The 22,644-nt window shown below is 41.7% G+C and overlaps 1 protein-coding gene across 1 annotated transcript in view; it reads right to left on the reverse strand.

The window, feature by feature from the left end:
• RNGTT (RNA guanylyltransferase and 5'-phosphatase) overlaps positions 1–19,060 on the reverse strand; it is a 599,480-nt gene extending 580,420 nt beyond the window's left edge. The window contains exons 1-2 of the mRNA XM_033938319.1: positions 18,785–19,060; positions 5,311–5,420 (exon numbers count right to left, since the gene is read on the reverse strand). Of these exons, the coding sequence (XP_033794210.1) occupies positions 5,311–5,420; positions 18,785–18,848 (174 nt within the window). The 5' untranslated portion in view covers positions 18,849–19,060. The remainder of the gene's footprint in view (positions 1–5,310; positions 5,421–18,784) is intronic.
• Positions 19,061–22,644: the final 3,584 nt, after the last annotated feature.

The following is a 22,644-nucleotide window of genomic DNA, read 5'->3' on the forward strand; positions in this document are numbered from 1 at the left end:
CGCGGGAGCGGACCGCTGGGCGCGATGGACCTCTGGTCTGACCCAGTGGAGGCAACTTCTTATGTTCTTACATATGGAAGGGGGAGAGGGCAGACATTGAATGGAACGCGCAGATGCTGGATTGAAGAGACAGGGCAGACGCTGGAAGGAAAAGAGTGAAAAGAAGATGAAAGCAGAAACCAGAGACAACAAAAGGTAGAAAAAATAATTTTATTTCTATTTTGTCATTAGAATATATCAGATTTGAAATATATATCCTGCTAGAGACATAACTGGGGACTGCAATATTCTGTTAACATGATATTTCTATGTAGCATTCTATAATAACTTGGCTTGTTCAGTTTTCTTGATAGTAGAGGGGATGTGAAGGGGAGAGGAGACAGGGGTTTTGTTGGTCCGTGCTCTGTATATTTGTATTTATAAAATCACAATTGTTCAGAATATTGTTTCTTTTTATACTTTAATAAAATACGTTCAATATAAAATCATAACTGCGGCTTATGCAGATGGAATCAGATGGTTTGCGGGGACCGAGCTCGCGGAGATGGGGCGTAAACGGGGTTTTTAAATTTTAATCCTAGTAGTTTGCCGGTCCACAAAATAATTATTTTATTTCTGCCGGTCCACGGTAAAAAGGTTGAAAAACACTAACATAGAGGTACTTCTCTGTCCTCAGTGCTGGGGCAATTGAGGGCTAAGGGCTAGATTCACTAACCTTAGCACACCATGGGCGATCCAATCTGCTCCGTGGCCGGCCAACTGATCCACAACACGTCTTAATGCAAATGGGGGCAATCTGAGGCATGCCCCACACCGATGACACGGATTACTGCAGAGCAATCCCGACACATGCCTGTAGATAGTCTGCGCATGCTTACAGAGCTGGAAACTTCTTCACGAGCCCGTGGTTTTCTTACAGAGCTGGAAACATTTTACTTTGCGAGCCCGTGGTTTTAACCTGCTTTAAACCCGCGAGTTAAAACCACAGGCTCACATTGCAGGGAAGGGCGAGCAGGAGAGTCGGGGCTGAGAGCAGGAGATGCAGTTTCAAAATAAAACTGAAGTCGTTTGGCTGAACATAAAAAGAAAGATGGTAGCTCTTTTTTTCCCCCCCCCCCAAATGTTTATTGAGATAATGCAGAAAGATATATAACCATGAACAAGGCAAAAAACCACCCTAACACTCACAGCCCCCCACCCCACCAAAAGTCATACTGGGATTCTTCAGTACGAGATAAAACAGTCCAAAGCAGAACATGACCCCCATCCACAGCCCCTCCCACCCCAACCCCCCATCCCATTTATGTACAGAAAACCAACTAGAGACCACCAAATTAGCTGGGTAAGACCACTAGGAGGCCGATGACCACTTGATGTATGGATCCCAAACCTTCAAAAACTGAGAGGCGATTATGCACGAGAGCTGTCAATTTAGACATACGAAAAATAAATGCTAATTTTCCCAATAAATGCTGCCTAGTAGGTGGGTGAACCTGCTTCCACTGTGCAGCCAACAACAGTCTGCTAGTAATAAACACATGAAAAGCCAAGGTCTGATAGGAACGCGGCAACGCCCCATGCGGCATTGGTAGCTCTTTTTTTTTTTTTTTTTTTTTTTGATAGGAGCAAGCCGATTCTTCTGCAAAAGTGCTGGAAAAGTGTGCCTCCTTACTGCAGACTACCGTTTGCTGCTTGAGAATTGCAGGAAAGTCAGTGCAGAGGGCAGTGCGGCAAGAGCAGGAGTGTCGGGGCAGAGAGCAGGGTTTTTGCACAAGCGACTTGCTTGTTTTTGGATCGGCCAGCCCAGTCAGTGTGCCTGAATTTTTTTAGTGAATCAAGGCCCTTCCTATTTTGCATGCTGTTTCCCCTCATTTGCATGCACGGATCGGATCGGAGGTTGATTGGCCACGAGGTTAGTGAATTGGGTCGCAAAGGGGTCGCTAAGTGTTTGGGACATGATTGGTGGGCTTAGTGAATCTAGCCCTAAGTAACTTATCCAGGATCAAATGAGCCACAGTGGGAATCATCCTCAAACCCCTCAAGATTTTTCTTCACCATGGTTCATAATTGTAATGGTAACTGATTCCAAAAGACACCAAGGCAAACATAACTAACTGCAGTGAGCCTTGCAGAAGTAAACGGACCTAGGACAATGGGGCAAGATTCAAAAGTCCTAAAGTTATATAACATATCAATTGAAAACCTCAAAGGAAAAAGGAAGAGCATACACATTTCACCCTTAAAGAACTTAAAAATACTTGGCTACATTTATATCCAGCTACTTGAACTCTACTGTATATTTTAAAACTGAAAATACTGAACTTCACTACTACAACCCAGTCCAACAAGGGAATCTGTTGCATACATAAACTTATTGCAACAATGGCGATTGAGCAGGACACGAGTGAGTGAGCTCCCGCTCTAGCGTCACTAATTTCTTGAGAAATTCTTTTTTACTAACCTGAATTGCGATGCCTGAGAGACGAGGACACCAGAGAAATATCTTTCAATCTCTGGTGGTAACTTCTACATCGCATCAGACTGCAATTATTGACTTTGCGGTTCCTTCGGCGTCGAACAATTGCGCTGCTGAGCAGGAACGGCTCAGCTTGGACAGCGAGATCTCACTGAGTCCGTTAGGACCTGACCCTCCCCCAGCCCCAGGAGAAGCAACCTTGGTGGCCCAAAAACCCGAGGGACCTCGGGAGAATCCGAGTGGGAAGGAAAATCCACTCTCGACAACTCAGGAAGAGGAAGCGTTGATGCTCTCACCAACATCGCAGTCTGAGGGAGGAGCAATGCCAGTGAACGGTGGTGAGCTCAGAAGAAATAGGAACTGGGGAGGAGAATTCAGACCCAAGGGTGAACACCATCTGCTTCTTGAGCTCAAGCCGCTCTTAAAACCAGCGGTGGTTACTCTGGACTCAATGTGGTTGGCAATGGAAAATCTCCAATCAATTTGTACTGGATTCATTTCTATGATGGCTAATGTTACCACGAACGTTAAACAACTGGAGACTGTGATGCAAGACCATACTGTGAAGATAGGGGAAATTCAGAAACCAATTGTGGACATTAAAACAACAGCTGCTAAACAACAAGGTATGGATAAAATATTTTTTCTCCGTAAAATTGAAAACTTGGAAAATTATAATAGGGCTTTAAATCCGAGGCTCTTAAATTTTCCTTTGCCTAAATATAAAACCCCGAGAGATTTTTCGAGATTTTCTTACTTCAATATTGAAAATTCCTGAAATGAATTTACCCCCACTATAAAAGATATACTTTTTGAAGAGAACATTAAAAGAAATTAATGCGCATCTAAATATTTTCCTTCTCCAACAGTGAGCAAATTAAATACAAACCGCTTTAAAGAAACAATCCCCTCCCCCGATGTTATATCCTCCCCCCATCTTCCCTCCCTTTTAAATTGTTTTCTTTAATCGATGTATTTATCATCTTTCCTTTTCCCCTTATCCTCAAGCTCACATTTGTATTTGTAATTTGTATAATTAATGTTTACACTCCCCCCCATTTTTTATAATGATTTATTTTTAACCTTTCATTTTAACATTGTAAACTGGCCAGGTGTCCGTCTATGGTCGGTATATTAAAACTTAATAAACTTGAAACTTAAAGTTTCAGCGATTTTGGAATCATCAGATATTGAACTTTCTGGCCGTGCTACGTTAATAGTTTCTTTTGTTTTTCACCAAGACAAGGATTTGGTTCTGAAGCTTTATTATATTTAAAACAGGTTTCTTCTTTAGGTGAAAAGATATATATTTTTCCAGATGTTTCTAAATGGATTCAAACTAGGAGAAAATAATTCTTAGCATATCGGGATAAAGTAATTTCCTTAGGTGCTTTTTTTCCAGTTGAGATTCCCCTGTAAATGTTTTATCACATATCAGGATAATAAGTACATATTTCATGATCCAGATCAGTTGCATTTCTTCTTAGAAGGAAAAGGAGTTTCTTTAGCGCCAGAGTAACTCTCGTCTCTGAGTTATAGTCAAAGTTATCTGCTCTATTTCTTTTTTATTTGAATGTATTAATCTCTTTCCTAGAAGAGTTTTATTCATGCCTACCTCTCAAATTGAGGACTATATTTCAAGATGACTTGGTTTCCTTTTTGAATTGTTTGTAAATGCCAAGAATAAACTGGTTGTATTATTACAAATGTAAGGAAGTTCTTCTTCACCAAGAGAGTGGTAGAAAACTGGAATGCCTTTCTGGAGGCTGTTAGAGGGGAAAACACCCTCCAGGGATTCAAGACAAAGTTAGACAAGTTCCTGCTAAACCAGAATGTACGAAGGTGAGGCTAGGCTCAGTTAGGGCACTGCACTGGTCTTTGACCTAGGGGCTGCCACGTGAGCGGACTGCTAGGCACAATGGACCACTGGTCTGACCCAGCAACGGCAATTCTTATGTTCTTATTGGTTTTTTCTACATTTCCTGTTAAGCACAATGTATTGTACTTAATTGAAACTTAATTTAAAAAAAAAAAATCAAACCAAAACTTATTGCAACAGCACTAGAAATTAGGGCATTTGCTGTTCTTGGGATACTTTATTCCATTATAAAAACATAGATTTGTGGGTAGATTAAAAAATTTTTTTAAAAAACCCAAACCCATAAAATCTCAACTAACAGCTCTCTAGGTGGTAAGTCAGAAAAAAGAGGAAAAATATAGAATCTGTAGCCAGTTCTGCAGGAATGATAGATTGAGAAGGAAGGATTATCTTAAAACTTTTTACCTTTCCTCAAATGAGTCCTTTTACTGATGGATTTAACACATACTACATGCCATCCAGCCCATTATGTTCCTATGGGCTGCACAGCATTTAGCCCCTTATTCTATAAATGGTGCCTTAAGTTACGCACCTAACTTGAGTGGAAAACGCCTTTTAAAAACAAGTAATAGTGTTTTAAAAAAACCTACCGGCACTTAAAAAGGCACCTGAATCGTGGCTATGGAGAAGCTTTACAACGCCTAACACCACTAATGCCACATTAGGCTTCATAAAGCACCTTCATAGCCGCAATTCACCAAAAGGTACACACTGGAAATGTAGGCCTTGAAAACCTTGTTCTACATATCCAGTGCCTACCTTTCACAAAACTGTGATTCTATAAATGGCGCCGTTGTGCCATTCAACACACGATTGGCGGCCATTTTTAGGGGGGGGGACGGTGCCGCTTATGGAATCTGGGCCTTAGCATGTGCTACAACTATTAGCATGCCTTAGTAAAAGGACCCCTCTATAACTTTTTTACTTAAGGTATAAATAACTGGTTTTCTCTTACCTTTAGACTTTTCAAATAGTTTGAAAGCATGCTGGGATGGAAACGATTCTCCTCTGGCACCTGGTCATCATATTTTGGCCCCAGCATGGTCTTTAGTGGCAAAAACTTTCCTATAACAAAATATTAAAAAAAAAAAAATTAATGAATTATAAGAATTTAGTCTGGAGGATCAGCACCAGATTTAAAGTTAAATCATGCAGCAAACAATCAACATTACCAATATCGTGAAGCAGCTAGTAAAATCTCAAGATAATTTCTTATCCATTAATAAGGGATAGGGAAGTAAAATTCCTAGATGTCATAAATGACTGCTTCTTGGAGCAACTGGTCTGGGAACAAGAGGGGATGCTATTTTAAATTTAGTCCTTAGTGGAATGCAAGACATAGTATGGGAGTGTTGGGTCCGCTGGGAAACAGTGATCATAACATGATCAAATTTGAGCTGATACCGGGAGTAACATCTTCAGATGGTTAACAAGACTAGGAATGTTATAATGCACCTGTATCGCTCCATGGTGCGACCTCATTTGGAGTATTGTGTTCAATTCTGGTCTCCTTATCTCAAAAAAGATATAGTGGCGCTAGAAAAGAACATAAGAACATAAGAAGTTGCCTCCGCTGGGTCAGACTAGAGGTCCATCGCGCCCAGCAGTCCGCTTCCGCAACAGCCCATCAGGTCCATGACCTGTAAGGTGATCCCTGTCTAAACCCTTTAATCCCCCTTGTCCTTCTATCTATACCCTTTCATAGCCTATCTCTATCTCTACCTCTATCTATATCCCTCAATCCCCGTATCCTTCAGGAATTTATCCAATCCTTCTTTGAAACCCGGTAGTATACTCTGTCCTATCACAACCTCCGGAAGCGCATTCCAGGTATCCACCACTCTCTGAGTGAAAAAGAATTTCCTAGCATTGGTTCTAAACCTGTCCCCTTTCAATTTCTCTGAGTGGCCCCTTGTTCTTGTGGTTCCCAATAGGCTGAAGAATCTGTCCCTTTCTACCTTCTCTATGCCTTTCATAATCTTGAAAGTCTCTATCATGTCTCCTCTGAGTCTCCGCTTTTCCAGGAAGAAGAGCCCCAGCCTTTCTAACCTGTCTGCGTATGAAAGGTTCTCCATACCTTTTATCAATTTTGTCGCTCTTCTCTGAACCCTCTCAAGTATCGCCATGTCCTTCTTGAGGTACGGTGACCAATATTAGACACAGTACTCCAGATGCAGGCGCACCATCGCGCGATACAGCAGCATGATGACTTCTTTTGTCCTTGTTGTAATACCCTTCTTAATAATACCCAACATTCGGTTTGCTTTCTTTGAGGCTGCTGCACATTGTGCCGTTGATTTCATTGTTGTATCCACCAGCACACCCAAGTCTTTTTCAAGGTTACTTTCTCCTAGTACTGATCCCCCCATTTTGTAGCTGAACATCAGGTTCTTTTTCCCTATATGCATGACCTTGCATTTCTCTATATTAAAGTTCATTTGCCATTTATTTGCCCACTCTTCCAGTTTGTTTAGGTCCCTTTATAGGTCTTCACATTCTTCCGCGGTTCTAACCCTGCTACAGAGTTTGGTGTCATCCGCAAATTATATAACTTCACACTTCGTCCCCGTTTCCAGGTCATTTATAAATACATTGAACAGCAGCGGTCCAAGCACCGACCCCTGTGGAACACTGCTCGTGATCCTCCTCCAGTCCGAGTAGTGGCCTTTCACTCCAACCCTTTGCTTTCTGCCTGCCAACCAGTGTTTAATCCATCTGTATACGTCCCCTTCCACCCCGTGGTTCCACAGCTTCCTAAGTAGCCATTCAAAGAAGAGTGACCAAGATGGTAAAGGGGATGGAACTCCTCTCGTATGAGGAAAGACTAAAACAGTTAGGGCACTTCAGCTTGGAAAAGACGGCTGAGGGGAGATATGATTAAAGTCTACAAAATCCTGAGTGGAGTAGAAGAGGTACAAGTGGATTGATTTTCACTCCGTCAAAAATTACAAAGACCAGGGGACATAAGAACATAAGAATTGCTGCTGGGTCAGACCAGTGGTCTATTGTGCCCAGCAGTCCGCACACGCGGTGGCCCTCTGGTCAAAGACCAACGCCCTGAGACTAGTCCTACCTCCGTACGTTCCGGTTCAGCAGGAACTTGTCTAACTTTGTCTTGAATCCCTGGAGGGTGTTTTCCCCTCTAATAGCCTCCAGAAATGCATTCCAGTTTTCTACCACTCTCTGGGTGAAGAAGAACTTCCTTATGTTCATACAAAATCTATCCCCTTTAAATTTTAGAGAGTGCCCTCTCGTTCTCCCTTCCTTGGAGAGGGTGAACAATCTGTCCTTATCTACTAAGTCTATTCCCTTCAGTACCTTGAATGTTTAGATCATGTCCCCTCTCAATCTCCTCTGTTCGAGGGAGAAGAGGCCCAGTTTCTCTAATCTTTCGCTGTACGGCAACTCCTCCTATCCCTTAACCATCTTAGTCACTCTTCTCTAGACCATTTCGTATAGTACCGTGTCCTTCTTCATGTACGGCGACCAGTGCTGGATGCAGTACTCTAGGTGACAGCGCACCATGGCCCAGTACAGCGACATGATAACCTTCTCTGATCTGTTCGTGATCTCCTTATTATTCCTAGCATTCTGTTCACCCTTTTCGCCACCACCACACATTGCGTGGACAGCTTCATCGACTTGTCGATCAGAACTCCCAAGTCTCTTTCCTGTGAGGTCTCTCCAAGTACACTCGATGAAGTTACACAAAAATACTTTTAAAAACCAATAGGAGGAAAATTTTTTCACTCAGAGAATAGTTAAGCTCTGGAACGCATTGCCAGAGGACGTGGTAAGAGCAGATAGCGTAGCTGGTTTTAAGAAAGGTTTGGACACGTGAATTTCTTCTTTTGAAGCCAGGTATTTTAGCTTTAGGGGCTACATTCTATTTCAGGCACCCCTGCAAGTGCAAAGTGCATCACCGAGAAATTAAGTATGTTTTCTTTGAACCTTTTTAGTTAACTAACTTCTTGGCATTATTTTGTATGGAGAAAGAACATCATTAGCTCTTTAGATTAATTTAGGCATTAGCTCTCAGTCGTACAATTTTATATCTTTGACTATTTACTTAATTTTCTCGCATTTTGTTAATCTTGGATCCCTTTGTAGGACTTGAGTAAAGTTAAAAATATATATGTTCCTTTTTTTTCTCTCTGATTGTTGCAATGTCAACTTTGATGGAATTTTTTCTTATGTTTTAACTTCTTTCTGCACAAATTATTATGCTTGATATAAGTTTGAAAATGATATAAATAAAAAAAGAAAGGTTTGGACAAGTTCCTGGAGGAAAAATCTATAGTTTGTTATTGAGAAAGACATGGGGGAAGCTACTGCTTGCCCTGTATTTGTAACATGGAAATTGCTACATCTTGAGTTTTGACCAGGTACTAGTGACCTGGATTGGCCATGGTGAGAATAGGCTACTGGGCTTGATGGACCATTGGTCTGACCCAGTAAGGCTATTCTTATGTTCTTATTGTCTTAAGATGTACATTAGAAAAGTATATATACTTTCCAATAAACAACGCATTATTTCCTCCGATATCCAGTGTTAAAGTCTGTTATTGAGAAAGGCATGGGGGAAACCACTGCTTGCCTTGGATCAGTAGCATGGAATGTTGAAACTCCTTGGGTTCTGGCCAGGTACTAGTGACCTAGATTGGCCACTGTGAGAATGGGCTATTGAGCATGATGGACCATTGGTCTGACCCAATAAGGCTACTCTTATGTTCTTACGTGAGCCACATATAGGACAATTAAGCCACTAAGCCATCACTGATGAGGTTGACTCTGAGGCACTGTGGAATGAGGCATTATGACATCATAATCTCATCTCTGGAATGTTGCTCTCATTGGGTTTTGGCCAGGTACTAGGGACCTGGATTGGCCACCGTGAGAACAGGCTACTGGTCTGACCCAATAAGGCTATTCTTATGTTTTTAGTGCTTCTGTATGATTATGCTTCCTTTTTGACCATATTATACCTATCCTTTTCTCTTTATATTAGCTCCCAATTAAGAAATGTTGCATTTTTAAAATGCTAGTGTTAGCATTTAAGGTTTTCCATAGGATAGTACCAAAGTATGTTTCAAATAAATTTCATATAAATTGTCAATTTATGTTCCTGGATATCAATTATATTCTCAGAACGAGAGGTGTTTTCTTTTGTCTTCTGCTAGCTCTTTTCATCTTGAATCTTAAATAAGATTTATCTGAACAGCAGACTGAGACTTGCAGAGTTCTTTAAGGTTCTCCAGTATCCCCAATGCTGTTTAATACTCTCCTCCATGATCTACCATACCATTCAGTTTCTTATATCCCACAAGTTTCAACAAGAATTCAATGCGGTTTACAATAAGATTCTTAACCATTAGATATGGTCGACAGTTGATAGGATTAAAGAAATAAAGATATGCCTAACATTTTCCTGAAGTGGTAGTGTGACTCCAGTTGACGTAAACATATGTCTTAATCGAAAGAAAAATTTATTCACAAAGGAATTAATCTGGTCAGCACGGCTAAGGTCAGAGTTTGTAATAACGTCCAAAACTTTTGATGTTCTCTCAATTTTATGTTTTTCTCCTGTTGACACCAATTCAGGATGTGGCAGCGAGTTGTAGCTACCAAACCAGAGCACCTTAGTCTTCCATTTACTGAGCTTGAAAAATATTTCTGTGTTCACATACTCAGATCATCTATGATCTTCTTTATATATTGTATGGTATCCTCAAAGGAGTCATTAATTGGACAGAGTAGAAAAATATAATCTGCATAATGGTAATTGGTGTGCATCATTTTAAAACTGCAGCCTTTGCTGACAATCTCTTAATGTATCTTTCAGAGCCACAGTCTCCTTTACCAGTTCTTTTGGAAAGCTTTCAGGAATATAAATATTTTTTTTAATTTAATTTATATACCACTTATATTCTAAATGGTTTTACATCCAGATACTTATCATATTTCCCTATCTGTCCTGGTTGGCTCAAATTCTATCTAGTGTACCTGGGACAATGGGGGGATTAAGTAACTTGCCCAGGGTCACAAGGAGTAGTGAGGGATTTGAACCCACAACCTCAGGGTGCTGAGGCTGTAGCTCTAACCACTGCACCACACACTCTCCATGGAGATTTCTTGGGTTTTAGGCTCAATACTGTTAAGTTGGAGGCATTGACTTATCCTGACATGCTCCATGACTCTTGGTCATCCCCGTTTCCATTGCGGTGGGCTTGGGATACCACTGCTGATTCACCTGAAATCTCTGTATCAGTTGAATATGGATAAACGTTTGCAGGAGGCTAAACATATCCTCAGGAGGTGGAGGAGCCTTCCTATTTCCTTGTTAGGGCGTATTCATTTCTTTTGGATGCTTATTTTCCCTAAATGATTTTTCATGCTACAAACTTTGCCTTTGTATCTGTTAAAGAAAGATCTTGTGCATTTGGAAGCTGGTTATTTCCTTTTGTTGGGGTGAGAAAAAAGGTAAACTCTGGTGGGAATTTTTGCAGGGCTCTTGGTTTCAGGGAGGCCTGAGTATTCCAGATCTTGGCATTTAAGAGATTGGATTATGGGCAGTCACCAGTTTACCGATTTAGCTTTGGGGAAGGATTCCTTCTTTCCTTGGTATCTCCTTTATTTGTTACATGTTAATCATGTGGTATTGCCTAGATCTGCGGCATCTAACTTGAAACCACCCCACCTCCCAGACCCTCTGGGGGCCTCCCGCGGGCCTGCCTTATGCCTTGGTGGGCCCAGTAGTGAGCCAGGACAGGAGCGATGCTTCCCATATCCTGACCTGGCCAACCACCCTGCTTCCTTCCCACCCTGCTTCCTTCCCACATCCCGGACCCCTATCCAACATATCTTTTGAATCCTGGTTGTCTAGCAGGGCAGGAGAGATTTTTCTTCGAGACTTCCCCGGGAACTTACATAGCCATTTCTGATCTTGGCTCCGCATGGGGCAGGAGTGAAGAAAAATCGCTCCTGCCCCACTTCACTGCTAGATCACTAGGGTTCAAAAGGTATGGAGAAGGGTCCAGGAGTTGGGAGGGAAGTGGGATGGTTAACAGTTGGCCGAGACAGGACACAGGAAGGATCGCGCCTGTCCTGGCTGACCGCTGGACCACCAAGGCTTAAGGCAGGCCTGCGGGAGGTCTGCAACAGGTCCTGGTGGGGGTAGAGGAGCATGCAGACTTGAGGGCCCTAATATAAACTGAGACCCCCATTTTTGGCCCCCAAAATCTTGGGTTTATATTTGAGTATATATGGTACATTATAGGTACAGAGCTTAGATTGTGAGCTCACTAAGGACAGAACAAAATAAAAGTACTTGCATATAGTAAATGTTAACTGCTTTGATTGAACCCACAGAAAGGCGGTATACCAAATTCATGAACCTTTACCTTTCTTCCCCTCCCCTAATGAAATACAGTTTCCAAAATCTTAGTATATGATATGAATGTGATTAAAAAAAAAAAACATGCATACTTGATCTTGAGCTGTCTTTTTTAAATTTTTTAGTGCAGTAGTTATCAAATAAAGCAAACAGAATTATTAAAAAAAGAATAGAAAACAAAACTTCAGATAGCATAATGCCTCTGTATGGATCCCCACTGTAATCACAACTTGAATACTGTGCACTATGGTTATCCCTTTTCAACAACAAAATGGTGCAGAACTAGTTGAGATAATAGAGCAGCAAAAATGATAGAATGTATGGAATAGCTCTTTTATGAATAAAGGGTTAATAGGTTGGAGCTCTTTACCTTGAGAGCAATAGAGAACTCAGTCACAACCTTCATCAAACAAATGCACTGGCTACCCATCCCATCACAAATAACATTCAAAATATCTTGCATCATTCACCGCATACTTTATGGAAACTCTGCAGCCCCATTCATCCAACTCTTCTCAATAGCATGGGCTACTAATTCCAACAGAATCCTCAACCGGATGCTACTAAATCTCCCATCCACTAAAGATCTTCACTATAAATGAGTTTTCCACTCCATGCTTACCTTCCTAGAACTTGGAATGACCTTACAGAAAAGACCAGAACTGAACCTTGCCACATCATCTTCCGAAGAAAACTGAAAACCCATCTGTTCGATACTTAATCTCTTTTACCCTCTCTTCTCTCCCTTTCCCTTCCTTCTCTCTCCCTTTCCTCTCCCTCTTACCTATCCACCTCCTCTCTCTCCCTTCTCTTTCTTTCCCCTCTTACCTCTCTTTACAGTCACCTTGAGCCTGTATAGGTATGAGCGACGCACAAATAGAAGATTAGATTAGAACAAATATGACAGAGATTCATCAAATCATGGAATGTTGATAGGGAGTAGGTATCTACCCTTTCAAATAGCACTACAACTAGAAGACACTCCATGAAACTACAATTTATGTTTACATTTTTTATTGAAAACTACATAAAACACATTTAAGAAAACGGCTTATTCAACACAAGTTGAGGAATCACCATCCAGGAAAAGGATCTAGGTGTCATCATTGATGATACATTGAAGCCCTCTGCTCACTCTGCAGCAGCGGTTGCTATAAAAGCAAATAGAATTTTAAGAATTAGTAGGAAAGGTATGGAAAACAAAAATAAGATTATAATAATACCTTTGTATTGCTCCATGGTACAACCGCACCTCAAATACGTATGCAATTCTGGTCACTGCTTCTCAAAAATGATACAGTGAAATTATAAAAGGTACTGAGAAAGAGACAAAAATGATTAAGGGGATGGGACAACTTCCTTAAGAGGGCTCTTCAGCTGGCAGAAGAGATGGTTTGGGATAGAGGTCTATAAAATACTGAGTAGAGTGGAACGAAAAGACATGAATCGCTTGTTTACTCTTTCCAAAAATCCTAACTAGGAAGCATGCAATGAAGCTACTAAGTAGATTTAAAAAAAAAAACTGGAGAAAATATTTATTCACTCAACATTTAATTAAACTCTGGAATTCTTTGCCAGAGAATGTGGTAAAAGAAGTTAGCTTAGCAGGGTTTAAAAACAGTTTGGATAAGTTCCTAAAAGAAAAGTGCATAAGCCATTATTAAGATGAACTTGGAAAAATCCACTGCCTATTTCTAGAATAAGCAGCATAAAATTTGTTTTACTCTTTTAGAATCTTGCCAGGTACTTATGACCTGGATTGGCCACTATTGGAAATAGGATACAGGGCTTGATGGACTTCAGTCTGTCCCAGTATGGCAATTCTTATGTTCTTTAATTTGATGCCAAAGGATGTTATCAACACTAGCAGCATAGCTAGATTTGAAGGGAAAAAATTTTGGATGTGGTCCTGAAATAGGTTCGTTAAGAATTATAGTCACAAAGGCCTAGGGGTCTCTTACCCCTTATTTTTAAAAATAACCAATAGGGATACAACAAAGTCAATGACAGTTATGGATTTACATGTAATTGGGAAAGGGTTAAAAATGTTATAACAATCACCAAAATATATCATTTGTTCTGACTTTGGTGCATTTGGTTACTTGATGGTGGTTAATAAAGATCTTTACAAAAAAAGGAGTCAGTATGGATACTGTTAAGTAGTAGCGATGCTTGAGGAATGGAATATAATGCCCCAAAGGTCTCAAGTTTACCATCCCATCAGACCAATGTGTTGTAATGTACGAAAGAGAAAAGGCTAGCAAACATTATTGAACGCCTTAGCAGCATCCATACTGGCAAAAATGGTATGAATACGATTGGCAATACACTAAAGCAAGTAAAACTTTGCAAACCTTACAAACAGACTTCCGACCCTGAACAAATCCAACTTGATCCTCACCTACCAGATCTGGAATATGTGAAGCCAAGAGATCAGACAGAATTCATGTTAACAACTTAATATCTACATTGAGTAATGAGATAGATCTGTGGGAATCTGGAGAATCAGCTAACTTTCTCAGTTTCAAAATCAGAGAAATCAAAGTCTCATTAGCAAAATGCGGAAACGTTCCTTGTTTAATGGCCTTGTCATAAGAAAGTAAGGGGGCACAAAAGTTGAACATCCAAGAGTTTATAAAATTATCCCGTAAACCCATCAAGACCAGGAGCCCTTTCAGTCCTAGTAGCTTTTATCGCTCACAGTAATTCTTTAGGTTGTAACAGGACATTTAAATCCACTATAGATCCGGAGAAAACCTAGGCATTCCAGAAAATGTCACATAATCTAATATTCAATGAGGGCACCTACTTTTTTTCTTGGAACTATAATCAAACCCACACAAATAAAGCTGGTTCCAAGATGTATGTTTCTGGTCTTCTTTCAACCTGCACCATTCAAATGTTCTTATCTCATCTAGTTAACATTACTCCTGCCACAGACCTCAGAAACACCCCTCCTCCTTCCCATATAGGCTATATATATATATATATATATTTTTTTTTTTTTTTTAACGGGGAGAAACAAGTGTGAACTCCTCACTGGTCAGGGCTCAATTTTCTATTGATTTGCTCACTTCATTCGTGTGTTTTATAAATCTCTTAAAAGACTAATGAAATATAGTACTTATCTTCATAAGTGCTTAAATGCTTAAGCGGGTGTTTTGCTGCCGCTTCGTCAGGGATCCACTCTAGAAAAGAATTACAAAGTATTCATAACACTTCAAAAACCTCTCTCAATCGTACTAGTGTAAACCTCCCCACCTAAACATTAACTCCTCATATCTTACCGTGCAGCTAAACATCCATCCCGCATAACATCTTAATTTACAAGATGGCGGCGGCGTGTTTTGGAACGTTACTTATACTTCTACACTAAGAGACCAACCCCCCTCCTCCTGCTGTAACCTATCACAGAAGACGTTCCATACTGACACCTTGAGAATGACAATTTTAATTCCTCATCCGAAATCAAAAAACCGTGGCCCACTCTATTTCAGCGTTCAATCCATCAGGCTCCACTGTGTTGAGCCGATGGATCCAACACTGCTCCTTCACATTTAGTGCTTTTTCGATGTTTCCTCCCACCCTCCCTTCTTGTATACTATCTATCACTCGCCAGCTCAATTCCAGTACATTATGCTTCATCAACCTCATGTGTTGTACCATGGGAGCTTGTAACATCTCGTTGGTTATGCGAAATTTATGTTCGGTTAGTCGAATTTTTACAGGATGGCTCATCCTCCCTACATAAATTAATTTGCAGGGACATATGATCACGCATATCACCCATCTGCTGTTACAGTCCGTGTTGTTCCTCAATTTGATGGTCATATGTTTACCTGGCACCTCCCACCGTCCCCCTTCTATTGTGCTTGTGCACCACTGGCATCTCCCACATTTCCCATGATTACCCTGCTTGTTATTCATAAAAGTATGAAACTTTTTAAAGTTAAACTTCTGCCCTATAGTCCTGCCTTTTTGAAAAGCTATCATAGGGAATTCTCTGAGAGCATTATGTAGTTCTAATATGTGTCAGTGTGTTCTCATCGACTGAGAACGGAAGCACACATATTAGTTTTTCTTCCTCCTCCTCCTGCTCCTTCTCTTTGATCAATAAATCCCTACGAGCGAACCTGGCTCTCAAGTAAGCTAATTTGAGAGTTCTCTTAGGGTACCCCTGTTGTAAGAATCTATTATCCATAAGTCTAGCTTGATGCTTGAATTCTTTGTAATTCTTTTCTAGAGTGGATCCCTGACGAAGCGACAGCGAAACATGTCGGGTCCACCCGCTTAAGCATTTAAGCACTTATGAAGATAAGTACTATATTTCATTAGTCTTTTAAGAGATTTATAAAACACACGAATGAAATGAGCAAATCAATAGAAAATTGAGCCCTGACCAGTGAGGAGTGCACACGTGTTTCTCCCCGTTAAAAAAAATATAGCCTATACGGGACGGAGGAGAGGTGTTTCTGAGGTCTGTGGCAGGAGTAATGTTAACTAAATGAAATAAGAACATTTGAATGGTGCAGGTTGAAAGAAGACCAGAAATATACATCTTGGAATCAACATAATTTAATATTAGCTCGTCAGAAACAAATTCCCCTTTCTTACACTTCCTGAAAAAAAGGTAAGAAACTGTTGTGCCACTTCCTCTGGCCAAGATACCAAGGCCCCAGTCAGCAGAGAATTTAATGCAGCTTGTGCAGCCAGAATCATTCCGGCATTAAGGTAAAAAAACAAAAAAAAAACAAAGAAAAATACATAGATTGAAGAGTATGATAAGTTACACTGATAATTAAAGCATTGAGCCAAGATTGGGAAAAGACAGAAACATGACGGCAGATAGAGGCCAAATGGCCCATCAAGTCTGCCCAAAGATGTCAAAAGATAGTCAAAAGATCTCTGAATCAGTAACCATTACAGAGAGTAGCTAGTGGATAATTAATAAAAGAATAGTCTCATTGACACACCACAGATAGAAAATATTTTCAAAACAATTCTAAACAAATCCAGTCCAACTTAAAGTTGGAAATTTGGATTTAGCTCACTTTTTTCAGTTGTCGCTTAGGTATTCAGTGCATTCAGGTATTTCCCTGTCCCTAGAGGGCTTAAATTTTAAGTTTTGTATCAGAGGCCATAGAGGGTTAAGGGAGGAATTCATGAAAGACACCCATTATACTCATATTCCTATGGGTGTCTTTAGGGTTTAGTGCATGCTAATGCACTTAACGCCCTTCCATTAATTCCCTCTAAGTGGCTTGCTCAAAATCACAAGGCATTGCAGTGGGATTTAAACCAGGCTTCTCTAGTTGTCAGGCTGGTGATCTACCACTAGGCCAATACTCCACTCCATTACATCTCTTACTACTGCATATGCATAACTGCCAACTTACCCAGAGCCAATAAAAACACTTTAAACCAGTCCCGGTTTTGAACCTACATGCCAAAGAAGTATGGTTGTTTGTAGTCCTTGGTTCTATCCACTCAAAACAATACTTCATACCCCCTCCGCTGCCTAATCAGGAGAAGATGATCAGAAATCCAGTACTGACCCTCTCTCTATAGTGTACCTGGATAAACTAACATATGTACCAGTGATGTAGCAATATGAAGTATGAGGGGGTGCTGAAAAGTTCTCAGCCCAACCAAAAAGGGAATGGCATGGAGCCATGAAACATACACGTTATTCTGCATATTCACCCCTATTCAACACACTTGGTACATCATGTCTGAAATTTCTGTAACCCTTTCAAAAAATACTCTGATGTCTGGTCACTGAAATACTGCTCTGCTGCTGCAATCACCTCCAAATCACTCAAAAGTTGTTGCCCTTTCAAACTCTTTAAGATTTGGAAACAGAAAATAATCAGATGGAGCAAGATCTGGTTAGTAGGGTGTATGGTCTATGCACTGAAATTCCAATTGTATCAAAACATGCATTGTTTTGCCAGCCTTGTGAACAGGTGCATTGTCTTGCAAAAAGAAAACTCCTTTCCACAGCATCCCTCTCTTTTTTTTCTTTCAATGCCTCCTTTAATCAGCACAGCAAGTTACAGTAGTATTCTGCATTAACTGTTTGGCCCCTTGGAAGATAGTCAGTCATTACAACACCTTCCTGATCCCAAAACACTCTGGCCATGACCCTTCCTGCTCACTTTGGGTCTTGAATTTCCTTGGCCTTGGAGAACCTGAGGGCCGCCATTGCATGGACTGTTGGTTTTGTCTCAGGATCATAGTGGTGTAACAATATTTCATAAAAAGTAACTAGTCATTCCAAAAAGTTGGAACCAGCTCACTGAAAATGCTGCAAAAACAACTTGGAAGTGTCCACTCAATGCTGTTTCTCATCTGCATTGAACAATTGAGCACCCACTTGACTGACAGCTTCTGCATACCCAGCGGCTCACGTTCCCTGGATATTTGCAATGTCTCAGCAATTGTTTTAGCCGATACTTGCCAATCTACCAAAATCATGTCATGGACATGGTCAACAACTTCAGTAGTTTACACCCACCGTTTGAGGCCTCCCAGACCTTGTTGCATCTTCGGTCTCAAAATCTCCATGCACATCACTTCTTCACTGTGGAGTACGATGGACATTTGTCACTCAGTGTTTGCATCCTACATTCATGGATTTCCTTCGGAGTTTTCTTCTGCAGGAATAGGAACTTCGTGACGGCTCTGGAGTTCCACGCTTGAAAATGCCACACTTTTCGTTGACATGGTTCAATCAATGATCTGAAACAATGTCAAAAACATAGCATTACGATTCTACAAACTGGCACTTTGCAAAATAAAACAACACTCTTTTTTTTTAGCCCCAGTGGCAAATTAATGCTCAGAATCTAGGATGTCGGCGGGGCTGAGAACTTTTCAGCACCCCCCCCCCCTTGCATTAGAAACAGCTGCTTGCACCACCACTGCCTCCACGTGGGGCTCTCCCGGTGCCGAAGAAGCAGACAACGTTCACTCTCCACTTAGAACCTGGGCAAACTGAACGAGATGAAAAGCACGAGCCCGTCCTCCCTCTTACCTGCCACGGGCTGTCCCCTTCTCGGGCAGTTCAGCCACCGCGGCGGGATCTTGTTCAGCGCCATAGACCGCCGGCTGCCGGCTGCAAGCCCGGGCTCTGCTCCCCACCCCGAGAGCCGCCGCCGACCGTCCCGCCCCTTTTCTCCTCTATTAGCCTCGGTGTAACGCTTCGGCGAGCCCTGACAACCCCGCTTCCCGCCAACCAGGCGCTACCGCTTCATTCAGAGGCGAACTACCGTCGCGCGCTCGCCCACAATGCATTAGGACGGGTCGCGCTTCCGGGGTAAGCGGGGTCACTTCCTGTGGAGAGGAATAAGTTAACCCCCTCAGCCCCGCGACGCTTAGCCTAAGTCCTTTTTGACTCTTGCTCACGTTTTCTTATTTCTCCGCTGAACTGTTTGGAGAGAGGTTATTTTCCTACCTCTGTTTTTTTGGTTTTTTTTTACAGGTGCCCCTGATACATATTCTTAGCTTTCCAGAGATGCCAAGTTACCCATTTCAAGGCTGGAAACTTTCGTTTTTGTCCAGTCCTGATTTATCAACTTGCCAAGTTTCAAGTTTATTTGTTCTTAATGAATCGCCTATTTAAATTGCTAGGCGATGTACAACATAATAAAATATACAAATAAAATATTAGTGTTAACATATAAAATAACTTTTGTTATGAGTTAAAACTTAACATACAAAATACATACATATAAAATAATTTTTTTAGGGGTTAAAACTTACAAGAATTGTGAGGGTAAGTGGGGAAAAAGTTACAGTGTTTGGATAGAAGAGAAGAAAAAACATAAAAGGGAAGAACAAAAAAAGGAGGGTAATTTTAGTTGCTTAAATAAAAATTGATAATTAACATACTAGGAATCATAAGCCCGTTGAAATGAGTTGCAGGTTGCATAATGCAGCACGATGGGGCGGTCAGAAATCCAGGACTGGCCAAGATCTCCAGCCTGGCATCACTGGCTTTTCCTGCTGTTTGGTGCTGTTACTCCATCTTTTGGTCCTGCTCACGGGCTTTTGTTATTGCAAATAACCTCGTTCCCGAAAGGGAACTTTAAGCCAGTCTTGCATTTCTAAGCAACCTTACTCTTGGGCATTATGGGACCCTTCAGTGCGGATTTCAATGGGTAGAATCAGGAACTACCAAGAACTACTATTGGAGCTGGCCCTCCTAACTAGGCGATACAATTTGGGGGTGGCTAGGGTTGTTAATTGGCTCCAGATTTGCCCTATGTTTAATAAGCTTAATGTACTACTTATCCTATTTAGTACAAAGCCCTCTACAGAGTTGATCCAATCCAAGTTTACTCCAGTTTACATAGGGACTTGTAGTTTTGCTTTTTTTTTTTTTTGGGGGGGGGGCAGGGAATCCCATTTTGGAAAGCAGAACAAAGCCTTGCATGCATGCAATGAAGTAAAATATGGACTGGATCCAGCCTGTAGGGCACACTAATACAGCAGACGACCAGCAGAGGGTCCGGTGGTGTGAGAGACTAGGGGAGTGAGGGACTGGAGAGTCCTCACAGAGAGCAGCTGAGGAACTGGAAGAAATCCCCAGGGAGACAAGGGGAGTGAGTGAAGGGAGGCGTCCTTACAAAGAGAACCAGAGAGTCCTCTGTGCACATATCTGAGATAAGATGAGGGAGGGGCTGGGAGAATCCTCAGTGTGTGTATCCAGGAGAAGATGACTGAGCAACTAGAAAAGGGTCTGGAAGAAGGAGTAGCTGGTGGACCCAGTAGAGCCTGGAGCCCAGGCAGGGCTCAGGCTTGATGACTGACGGTGGGACTGATGAAGTTTCCAGGACCCCTAAGAAGCCATGGAGCGGCGGTGGTCCCACGAGGAAAGCCAGAAGAGTCAAGGTCCAAGGCTGAGGGGGTCTGGCAAGCAACCGGCAGAGAGACCAATGGGACTGGTGGCGACTAGCAGAGAGATGGGTAATGGCACTGGAAGCTGCCACGGGAGCCCAAGAGGAAGTAGCCTGACAGACCAAGATCATTGGCCAAAGGTCTGGTAAGTGCCCGGCGGAGGGGCCATGGCAACTGGAAGAGAGACCGGTAATGGCACAGGAAGCTGTCTAAAGATCCAGAGGGCCAATTAAGGGTCAGGAGAGGACCTGGAAGAACTATGGAGTCCAAGGAAGACCCGGTGATGGCCCGAAGAGTCTGGAGGAACCTAGTCAGGAGTTATAGGAATGTATGAATGATGTGTTGTTTAACAGTGTTCTTTTTTTAGCAGACTTAGTAAAGCACAAGAGATGACCACAAGAGGCCTTGAGGAGATGTGTGAGACGGATAATGACCACTCGGTCCAATCACATGATTACACCATCTCCTTTGCGGAATTCAGCTGGTGAAAATTTACCCATTCATATTTTAGTTAGAGATCTTCTGTGTTCATCCTATGCTTTTCTAAATTCCGTCACTGTTTTCCTCTCCACCACCTTCCTTGGGAGGGCATTCCAGGCATCCACCACCCTCTGTGAAAAAGAATTTCCTAATATTACTCTTAAATCTACTACCCCTCAACCTCAATTTATGTCCTCTAGTTTTACCAATTTCCCTTCTCTGGAAAAGATTTGGTCCTATATTAATACCTTTCAAATACTTAAATGTCTGTATCATATCACCCCTGTCCCTCCTCTCCTCCAGATTATACATATTGAGGTCCTCTAGTCTCTGCTTGTATTTCTTTTGGTTCACCCCCTACCATTTTTGTCACTTTCCTCTGGACCACTTCAAATCTTCTTATATCCCTGGCCAGATGTGGCCTCCAAAACTGAACACAATACTCCAAGTGGGGTGGCAGAGTCGTCTGCTTTGCTTGGGCTTATCGGCAGCAAACTGTCTTATAGCATCACATTGGAAGGTGACTGAAGTATCATCAGAGGCAAATTGGAAAGACTGCTTATAGCACCTTATTCATCTGGAATGTGTGGCTGATAGGAGAAGATGTCATTATGGAAAGAATCACAAAGACTGGACATTACTTACCAAGAAACTATGTGTTAAACTAATTGCTTAGAAACAGGGGTGGGTTGGGGAAATACAGGGAAGAGAGGGAAATATCTTGAAGAACCAACTGGGCATTTCCATCTTGTTGGGTTGGGGGGGATTATGAGGAATGGTGAGGACAAATTGCCATTAGTCATGCGTCTGTGCATACATTTTAAATTATGGTGGTCCAGCGGTGTATCTTCAGGAGCAAGCTTTCTGCACTCCTGCCCCTCCCTCACTGGATGGCTGCCTCATCATATCTTGTGGCCAACAGTGCACAAGGCAGGAGCGAGCTTTTCGTACTCCAGCCTGGCCCCACGCCACTCCCTGAATGGCTGCCATCAGTTCTCATAGGACTCGCACATAAGTGCAGAACTCCTGGCAGAGCATTCTAAAGCTTTGCACTCCCCACTGACAACATGGTGTCGCCAATCCTGGAGTGAGAAATTGTCACCCTACCACCCAAATACAGTTTCATACTATTTTTCGACCACAAACACCTTCTGAGTTGATAAATTTTGAAAGATCCTTGCAAAACAGTAGGAGATACGTGATACAATATCTGACATACTATTGACAAAATTTTAAAGTGCATTCTTTGTTGGATTCACAACCAGTGTAACTGTCTTAGAACTTGTGTTATGTGTCTCATTCTGGGGGTACCTGTGATTAACTTTGCCGCAGAGTTTATTAGCACACCTGCTGTGCCCTCATCTTCACTTTTGCAACTCCCAAATTCAATGCATTGCAATAGGCTGCCCTGCTCAAAATCAACTCCTGTACCACAGAATGGAAATTATAATTCAATAGCATTCGTTTTAATCTATATAACATTTGCAACTGCATGTATCCTACCTGAATTGTCTT

This window comes from Geotrypetes seraphini, chromosome 3 (genome assembly GCF_902459505.1).
Source record: "Geotrypetes seraphini chromosome 3, aGeoSer1.1, whole genome shotgun sequence".
NCBI lineage: Eukaryota > Metazoa > Chordata > Amphibia > Gymnophiona > Dermophiidae > Geotrypetes > Geotrypetes seraphini.